The sequence below is a fragment of the Hyaloscypha bicolor genome (genome assembly GCF_002865645.1).
Source record: "Hyaloscypha bicolor E unplaced genomic scaffold K444scaffold_10, whole genome shotgun sequence".
In the NCBI taxonomy this organism is placed as follows: domain Eukaryota; kingdom Fungi; phylum Ascomycota; class Leotiomycetes; order Helotiales; family Hyaloscyphaceae; genus Hyaloscypha; species Hyaloscypha bicolor.
In genome coordinates, this window is record NW_020194512.1 from 281,933 (window position 1) to 292,689 (window position 10,757).

Consider the following 10,757-nt stretch of genomic DNA (forward strand, 5'->3'; position numbering starts at 1 on the left):
TTATTAGCCTTATACTTGAGTTCCTATAGCCTATATACCCGTATTATCTCTATTATAATACTACTAATAAATTTAATTAAAGTAATAAGTATTATATATTCCCATACCTATATTTATAGTTAAGAGCTAATAACTCCTATATAAGTAATATAACTAATACTCTCTAGAATATAATACTATAATATATAAGTATTAATACTTTTATTAAATACTATTTCCTAAGGCAGTCCGGTAATATCCGGGCTATTATATCTAGCTATAAGTTCTAGAAGAACCTAATATAGGCTGCCTTTCGAATAATATAATAGATTAATTCCGGTTGCCTGCAGGCCCTTATAATTAAGTAGTTCTAGTCTATAGATAAATACTGCCGAGTCTACTAGCTTCTTATATATAGTACGAGGTGAAACTACTACTATAAGAGTATAGTAACGAGACAGTCCGGGTACCGAAGTCTAAGTAGCGAGATTATTAATCTGGGGCAGTAATTAAGGGCTATATTACTCAAGTAACTCTAAGATAAGTAGGATATAGAATACCCTATAAATGAGGTTAAGCTATAGCTTACTAGGCTTAAGTTCTATAATAACCCTGGTACTAGTATATCTATAGTTAATAAGATGCCCCTAATATAGAAGTACTTGGCCGCAATAGTTATAACCTTACTAGGGACGACTATAAAAGAAAAATTCTACCGGTATAATACTATAATTAGTACTATTACTACCTATTACTATTTCTAAGAAAGCGGAGCTATTACTATACTATATAAGAGGCTATCTATATAAAAGGCGAGTCTAATACCGGTAAAGGAGATTAACCTATAGCTAGTAGTTACTAAGGTCGAGAAGCAAGTATTAAGGAATACTATACTATTAGTATTTATAGAGAAGAGGACTACTACCTGCTTCCTTTACTTAGGGAAGCAGAGCTTGCTATTCGAAAAGCGCACCTATAAGTTTACTAAGCCAGGGAACTTAATAAAGTATTTCAAGTAGAAGTATCTAGCCAATATTAAAAAAGGAGATCTACTTAAGTATAAGGTCTATTAAATATCTCTCGAGTATAAGATACATCTTCAGAATTATATAGAGTATATCTATAGGACTATATTATAATACTTTAGTAATGTACTAAAAGTATATAGCTATATGGCTCGACTTTTTATTTCTTTCTTTCTCTCCCTATTATTAGATATTTGGGTATAAATTAGCAGTAGTACTATATATCTTTTATTAGTCCAAATATATAACCTTGGATTTCTATAATTCTCTCTTCTTATCTTTATATACTTATATATTTATTTACTAATTATAAAAGTCACATAAATAGGAGATTTGGCAAGTCAAGTAATCTGTGACCAACGAGTTCGTCAAGGATTATGAGGGCACACTAACGCAATAGGGGAAGCATACTTAGATGCATATACCGACTTGTAGTAAGTTGGGTGACCTCCGCCCGAGATATGGTAGTACGAGGGCAAGCCCGAGAAAGAATTCTCAATATTTGCCTGAGCCAGGCAATCTTATTCGTAATATCGGAGCGATATTAGGTTATATCGGATATATCTTACTTTTAGGGTACTTTGAAGTCATCTCGTCTCTATAGCGTCTTGTGTTTATATGAGACCATTTATAATAATTAATATAATATATTTTAAGGGTATTTATTTAATTATTACACTTGATTCCGTCCTTTAATTATCTGACTATAATTTACAAACATTAGCTCTGTCATTACAATCTCTATCTACTACCCCTCTTCCGCCCTGACTTTTGCTCTACCCGCTCTAGTCTAGTACAATGCTTGAGATTTCTACGCCCCGCTTCTATATCATGCGGAAGCAGGTTCACTGGTACCGGGTATAACAGTTACTAACTCCCCGTTAGTTGCGCCCTTTGCAACCTTCGTTAAGGACTTCTGCCCGAGGATTAGCTAACCCCATCCAACCCCTTATTCCACAACTCTCCAGATCAGCCATTTCTTGAGCTTCCCAATCAGTGAGATCCGACTCTTCCCTTCTCACCCCCCAAGTCTCAAAATCTGGACAGAAGAGGTCATTTATTCTGGCCGCCCATAACTTCCTCTACTCTCTCCTAAACTCTTGAGGAGTTTTGTGTCTCCAGGGGTCAAAAGCGGGTTAAAGTCAACTAATATTAAGCGTATAGTCTTATTAGAAGTATATAAGAAGGTTATTCTTTCCAGTAGTAATAGTCAGACTATAAGCAGTACAATTAAATTCATCTATTTTAGACTTGTAGTCGATTATAAGTTATTTCTCGATAGTTTATAACTCTCTAGAAATGCAATAGCCCCAAACCTGACCTAGAAAAAACTCAAATATCTGCTTTATTATAAATAATAATGGATCCATACCTAGAGAAGCAAGGCTTACTATAATAGTAGAAAGAGAGAAAGTATTATAATTACAAGGTAATTCTCCGCGATATTTATTAAGATTCAGTAGCCGTTTCGATCCGTTTAAGGATAGTAAGGTTTTAAATAGCCTACTTTATAGAAGGTTAGGCTAAGTCCATTGACCGAATATGGACCCTACTAGTACTTCTACCTAGATAAGTATCTCGGTCTCATATATCGGTTTAGGTTAAAGGTCACTTTTAAGGTATAAAGAATTATAATTAATATAGGACCTGCTTAATAATCTCTAAGGATTAATTAAAAGAATAGTAACTTGTTTCTTTCTTTTATAGAAACATTAACTAGTAATATTAAATATACGAAATAAGTCTATAGTTATAGAAATAAATAAAATAAGGTTCCGGCCTTTCCGGTTAGTATACTATTCTATATTAATCTTTATAATATCTCTTATAATATTCTATAAGCCTCGAGGCAAATATAACCTTAATTAAAGGCTGCTATTAGATACTAGTACCGGTAAAGTTAAGTTAGTTACTCTATATAATATTAAATATGAAAATATATTTACCGGAATCTATTAGTATAATTTAAAAAGCTTTAGTAAAGGGTTAATATATCTATTTAAAAGTTTTATATTAAGACTTACTAAGTAATAGCTACTATTATTATTACTTTTATCTCCTATTACCGGTAAACTATTTATCTCTGGTCTGAGAGATAGGTCTCTAAATATATCCTCGAGAGACTAGAAATTAGGTAAATATATATTATTTAATCCTATATAATTATAAGTAGGTTACTAGAAATATAGTCTAAGTAAGCTATAACTTGCTAGTAAAAGTTATGCCCCTAACTTAATTAGTAAATATCAGAAAAGGGAAATACCTAGTCTTAATAATATAAGAGTACTTTTGGGAAAGTGGAACTAGTATCTGGAAATTAATAACTTTGAAATATATAATTTAGAGTTAGTTTTCTAGAATATTTCATTAGGCCCTATATAATTATTAGATATAATACTAATACTTTTATATAATATAGCAGAAATAATACTAATAACCGGTAATATAGAAAATTATAGGGAAATTAAATATAGAAAGAAGAAAGAAAAGGCAGGAATTAGTAATAAGACTAGCTATAGAGGATTAGTATATATAAAATATAGGTCAAAAATAAAATTATTAAGAGTTATAAACTAAAGCCAATTTCGAATTTATTATACTAATAGTCTTTTAGTACTAACTTAACTTTTATACTAGTTATTTCCTAGTACTAAGAGTTAATATATTTATATAATCTCAATTTATCTTATAACTCTATATATCTTCCTTAATATAAATATTAAATAATTATTATTATTAGAATAATACTTCTAATTATAATAATTATAGGTAATAGACTAGAAGCTAGTATTTAAATAATACTATTTAAAGATAAATAATTTATAATTATAATTATTTAGATAATAATAATACTATTAATATTAAGAGAATAATCTTATTTAATTATATATACTAGACTATAGAATAAGGCTTTTATTTTATATATAAAATAGTATCTATTTATTTCTATAATAGTTTCTATAAATAATATACTAAATAATAAAGAATAAGAAAAAAGAAAATATTAATTAGAAAGTTTATTAATTAGAGAAGTATTCTGGATTTAAGATAGTTCTATTTATTTACTAGTAAGATAAAATTACTATATACTAGTTAATAAACTATAAGTTTTAGTAGCTAGTAATAGTAAAAATAATATATATAACTTATATAAATTAAATCTATAACTAATAAATAATATCTAGAAATTTATATATCCGGTTCCAAAAAAATTATTACTATATTATCTTAAGAAGTAGATTTATTAGAAGTATTTAGGATAGAGGATTTAGTAATAATTGTCTTATAGGAGTATTATAATAATATAGAATAAAAATAAAATAGAAGTCGAAATATTTATAGTTATAGAATAGAATAAATATAGGAAAATATATACTAAAATCTAATATATATATACTTTTATTATATTATAAGATTTAATTCTATTTTAAATACTATATAAAAACCAAGAAATATATAAATACTAAGTAATATATAGAAATTAAGTAATATATAAAACCCAAGTAATATATAGAAACCAAGTAGTATATAAAAACTAAGAAGTATATAAATACTAATTAGTATATATATATCAAGTATTTTTAGTAGACCGGCTCTTTTATAGAAATAGTAAGAGTTTAGAACTAGCTAGATAGGTTAAGGCTTAATAAATAAGTAAGTTTAGGTTATAATATAATATTATTTCTCTAATAAGGCCTAATATAGTTATAATAAAATATAATAGAGCTTTAGTATATAAGAAAAAAAAGTATTTATTAGTTATTTATACTAATACTATAATTATAATTTAGCTCTTAATCTATAAGAACTAATAAAGATTTATTAATAGTATATAGGCTAATATAAACTTATATACTAGTATAAGAATTATAGATAATATAAGAATTCAAGCTAGTATAAGAATTAAGGCTAGTAAGAATATATAGGCTAGTAGAAGTATATAGACTTATATAAGACTTTAAGCTTTTATAAGCTTATATATTAGTATAAGAGTTATAAGTAATATAAGAATTAGTACTAGTATAATTTTATATTCTAATTTCCTAGAATCCGAAATAGTCTTAGGAACTAGTAAGGAACTAATAGTACTTCTATTAGAATTAATATTAGACTAAATAGAGAAATTATTAAAGATATTAAAGTTTATATAATACTATTCTAAAGAATTTCTAAAAAACCTTTTTTTATAATATATTTCAGGTATATATAATAGAAGTTTATATATATTATATTTATATACCTTATATTCTAGTTTAGTAATATACTTGTATTTATATATCTATTAATTATTATACTATTAAATAGTATATACTAAATTATAAAAGAGAGAAAAAAGAAAAAGAAAAAAAAGAAAAAGAAAAAAAAAAGAAAAAGAAAAAAAAAAGAAAAAGAAAAAGAAAAAGAAAGAAGAAGAAGAAGAAGAAGAAAAAAAAAAAGAAGAAAAAAAAAACCTAAAGATTCTTACTATTCTAGATTAGATTAGAATAGTAATAGAATAATAAGGATACGAATAGTAGATAATATTTAAATATAGATAAGAATAGGTAAGGAAGCTTAGAGTTTAGTATTAAGGTATTATCTATATCTGGCTAGTATAAGAATAGAAAACTAAAAAGTATAAATTATTTAATTTAATTTATACTTTTATTATATTTCCCGAAATTCATATATAAGTTATTAATTATCTATTATTTACTATATTAGCTATAAATAGATAATAATTTAAAAGAAAATAAGATTAAGTAATAAGATACTATTTATTAATTTAGAGTTCGAATTAGACTTATACTTAGATATAAATAAAATTAAAAATTATTTCTTTTACTAATCTATTTTTCTTTATAATTCTTCTAATATCTTATTAGATAATTAATTATTTATACTAATATATTAAAACCTACTCTATTACTTATAATAAAGTTATAGTAGCTATTTAAAATATCTTATAGCCTAACTTACTAATTCCTGCTTCTATATCTTATCTTATCTCTATATCTAGTAAATAGACTTCTATTTCTCTATTTCCTTAATATATTATATAGAAAAAAGAGCCTAATACTCGTAATTAGGCTAACTAATATAAGAATAACTTTATTAACTCTTATAATTAAAGTTTACTAGATATTTATAATTAGTATAAGAACTTCGTTAATTCCTATAATTAAAGCCTACTAGTTTCTATATAAAAGCCTAATTATAGAGATTAACTTTTGAATTAAATATATATCGAGAATATAAATAACTTTAGAAACAAGTAAATATATAATAATTTTTAGTATTTAGTAAATCTCGATATTTAGCCTCTATCTAATTATAATAATAATATAAATAGTTAGAATACTTCCGGAAATAGGTAGTTTTCCGGATAAACTATTATCTCTTTAATTCGGTACTAGCTAAATATAATATAATATATCTCTAAATATAAGTAAAACTTTAAAGATAATAAAGCTTTAAAATATATATATATTAAGCTTATAAATATAACTAAAAGCAGTTCCAAAAGTAGTAGTACTAAATACCTAATAAAATAAATATATAAAGAATTTACTTAGAGGTATTATATACTTATTTCTTTATTATTATAGATATTAAATATTTGAAATATAGTAAATAATATTCTTATAAAGTTATTTAGGACTAGTAATAGCTATAATCTGAATAAGAATAGAATAATAATTCTTTTTTATATTAAGAATCTTAGAACTAACTATTTTAATACTTATACTATTATAATTTAGAAAAATCTAAAAGCTAAATACTATTACTAAAAGTATTTAGAAATACAAAATATAATACTTTTTATCTAGTCTATTATTTGGGAATATCTTACTCGAAAGTATATATAAAAGGCTTATAAGATCCGAGCTATTACTATAATATAAAGAAAATAATATAATTATAAGTAGTATTATAGCTTTAATATAATTCATAAAAGTATTATTCTTATATAAGCTATAGTAAAGGGCTTTTTATAAAGAAAGAAGATTATAAATACCTATATTAGAAGAATTATAATATTAATTTAAAGAATATAATACTTAAGGAAATAAATAAAAAGTTAGAAATAGTATTAGTATAAGATTATTATTATCTAAAGCTTATAATAAGATAAGTATATCTACTAACTTCTTTCTTTTAAATATAAGCTATTAGCTATAGTAAGTTTAGTAAATAAGAGAAATAATAAGTAAATATTATTTCTAGCCTAATAATTAAATCCAGAATAGATTAAAAGTATAGAAAGATATAAATATATATAGTTCTCTAATTTTACTATTTAATTAAGGTCTAAATAAGATATATTAAAATAAAGTAAAGAACTATAAATAATTCCAGTTCTAGATTAATTACTAAAATAGTTCAAATTTCATATTTAGGATATAGATAAAAAAGGAAAGTTAATAGATAAATCTATTAAGCCTATAAAAATAATTCTCTAAGTCTTAAAAAAAGTATATCTAGTTAAACTAATAGTTAAATTTAAAGCCGAGAAAGCTATATTCAAAAATAAGAGATAATAATTAATTAGAAATAGATATATTAATTTCCTTTTCCTAGAAATAATTAAGTATAAATATAAAAAGGCTAGTAAAGAAAAGAAAGATAAAGAGGTAAGTAAGAAGTAAAGAAAATAAGAGAAGAAAAGAGAGAAGAGGAGAAAAAAGAAGTATAATTAAGTAAAGAGAATACTTAACTATTAGATAAAGAGATTAAAGGAACTATTATAGAGAATAACCAAATAGTTTAGCTATAGTATTCTGCTTTAACTTCCTACTAATATAATAGAAAACAGGTAAATTCTTGCCTCTATTATTAATGGAATTTATTATTTTACTTTATTAATTATTAGACTTTATAATCTCTGAATAAATTAGTATTAAGAGATTATAGACTATATTAATAAGTATTATCTAGAATTAAAAAAGCAGATTAATATATTATTTTCCCTCTTTCCGGAAATAGTAATAAATAGACTCTTTTTAGAATAGCTAGTAATTAAGATAATTTCTTATAATAAATTACTAGATTATTTTTTTAAGAAGCTATTTAAGGCATCTAGTTATATTAAACTATTAAAACCTAGTAATCTCTTTTTAGTAAAGCTATTCTAGTTACTTCTAGATATTATTAATACTTAACTAGCTAGTATAATAGTTAACTTTTTATTTAATTTAATATTAACTAACTAGTTATTATTTTATAGCTAAAATACTATTAAGTTAGTATAAGGTATTCTGAAATACTATATTTCTAAAGATTTATAGTTACTTTTATTTATTACTAGAATTAATAATAGAACTTTAAGATATATTACCTCGAACTTTAATAAAGACGAACTCTTATTATCTTAGTCTATAATATAAATAAAACAAACCAAATATAATTTACTAGAAGTTAATAATAGAACTCTAATAGATTTTATTTCGGGCTTTTATAAAAATAAACCCTTATTACTTTAGCTATTATCTGTAATATAGGCTAGAAATACTAAATATAATCTACTAAATATTATAATTAAAGCCCGGAATAAAATAAAATAATTCTATAATACCGGATTAAAATACTTTTTTATAGAGTTATAATATATAAAACAAATAAGCTTATTTTACTTATAGTATTATTTTCTTAAATATCTATTCTATTATAAATATATAATCTTTTTTACTTTAATATATTATTTATTCTTTTTATTTAGACTTAAAAAGTATTAACTATAGTTAGCTACTATAGTTTATATACTAAAAAGCCTAGATAATTATAATAGTAAAGAGAAATATATTTAGATATCTTTCTATATATATTATTCGAGGTATTTATAAGCTCTAGAAACTGAGATTATAATTATTTCTACTATTACTAATATATTTAACTCCGAGATATTTATAGTAAATAATTTAATTCTTAGTAAAGATTAATAAAGTACTTTATATAAGATTAATATTTATAGTATTTATTAAAGTATAAAAGATATATTATAGTTACTAGTTTTATATATAGTAAATTAAAGTCGGTTTTATATAAAAGTAGCTATATTTTAAAATAAGATATAATTTATTAATAGTTTACTTTATAAGATAATTAAATTAAATCAAATTTGCGAAATAATTATAGATAATATAAGTATATCCCGTAAATATTTCTTAATATTAAAGATTATTAAAAGGTACTTTTTCCGTTATACTAAATAAAAGATAGCCTGTTTTATAATTCATATACTATAATTATTCTTTAACCGGTTATTATATTCGAGCTTATAGTAAAAAAAGTCTATAAAATAGAATATTAGCTAGAATATAATACTATTTCTTTCTTAAATACTTATAGTAAGTTCTTTAGTAATACTATCCTAAAATCTCATTTATAATCCCTAATTAGAAAATATTAGATACTTTCCAGAATTATTATTAGCTATATATTCTTGAGATAGCTAGTACTTAGGTAATATTATTCTTAGGCCTATTATAAATATTTAAGAAAGGAAATAGTACTATTATAAACTGGCCTCTAGTTCTCGGAAAGTTATTTATAAAGGCTATTATAAAACTAATCTAATAATTAACTTAATTAATATCGGATTAAGATAAGAGATATATAGTAGTTCTATTTAATATATACTAACCTAATTAGATTAGGTTACTATATGGATTTTTAATAAGAGTCCTCGGAATTAATAAATAACAGATTTCTTAATATAATATAATTAATTTATTATAAATAGCTATTATTATACTAGGGTTAAAAAGGCCTCCTTTATCTAACTAGCTATTAATACTCTAATAATACATTATATATTTACTAGTAATATCCGATTTAATATAATAATTCATAACTTCTTATTATATCTAGAGCCTTAAAGCTATTTTAAAATAAAGTAAGAGACTAATAAGGCTTTCTAAAATATTTCCTCTATAGATTAATTCTTGTTTTACTATATACTACTATTAAATTATCTATATTTCTATTATATTCTACTTTCTATATCCTTTAATTATAGTTTTCTTATACTATAATCTCTAGCTACTAGTAATATTACTTACTTTACTTATTTACTTATAATCTTTAGTTAATTATCTAATATATCTTCTAGAATACTATAAGTATTTAATACTTTACCTTATCTATAAGAATAACTACTAACTTTAAGATATAATAGACTAGAATCTTACTTTAACTTCTAATATAATTATTACTATTATAGTATCTATTATTAATTTAGCTATAATATATTAATAAGTATTATAAGCTTACTAAGTACTATAAATTAATAGCTTTATAAGAAAACTAAAACCAAAGTAGTCTACCGAAAATAGATATATATAATTTCTAGATCTAATATAATTTTCTTATATTTTAAAGCTATTAAAAATATAAAAAAGTTCTTCTAGATAAACTAGAATCTTATTAAAAATAAGAATATAGGAATATACTAGTATATTATTATAAAACTTAATATAAAAATAGAACTTATAATTATTAAAACTCTAATAAATATTATAAATAGTAGCTAAAAAATTAAAACTATTATCTTAATATTTAGAAATAGAATTCTTTCTTTTTATAGAATTATCTCTTATTCTAATATACTATTTTCCCTAATTCTGGAAACTTCTATTAATACTATCTATATCTTTTTCTTTAGTTCTAGTAATTAGTATAATTTTAGTATATTTTACTTTATAGTAACTATTCTAAATAAAGTAATTTTAGAATATTCTTTAAGTAATAAGAAAGTTTCTATTATTACTATAT

The 10,757-nt window shown here is 22.5% G+C and overlaps 2 protein-coding genes across 2 annotated transcripts; one reads left to right on the forward strand and one right to left on the reverse strand.

The window, feature by feature from the left end:
* Positions 1-839: 839 nt before the first annotated feature.
* Positions 840-998, forward strand: K444DRAFT_515141 (uncharacterized protein; the record flags this gene model as incomplete). The annotated part of the gene is made up of 1 exon (XM_024873570.1): positions 840-998. A coding segment is annotated over one exon (159 nt), but the record flags the coding sequence as incomplete, so codon positions are not given.
* An 887-nt stretch (positions 999-1,885) lies between these two features.
* Positions 1,886-2,086, reverse strand: K444DRAFT_515584 (uncharacterized protein; the record flags this gene model as incomplete). The annotated part of the gene is made up of 1 exon (XM_024873609.1): positions 1,886-2,086. A coding segment is annotated over one exon (201 nt), but the record flags the coding sequence as incomplete, so codon positions are not given.
* Between the last annotated feature and the right edge of the window lie 8,671 nt (positions 2,087-10,757).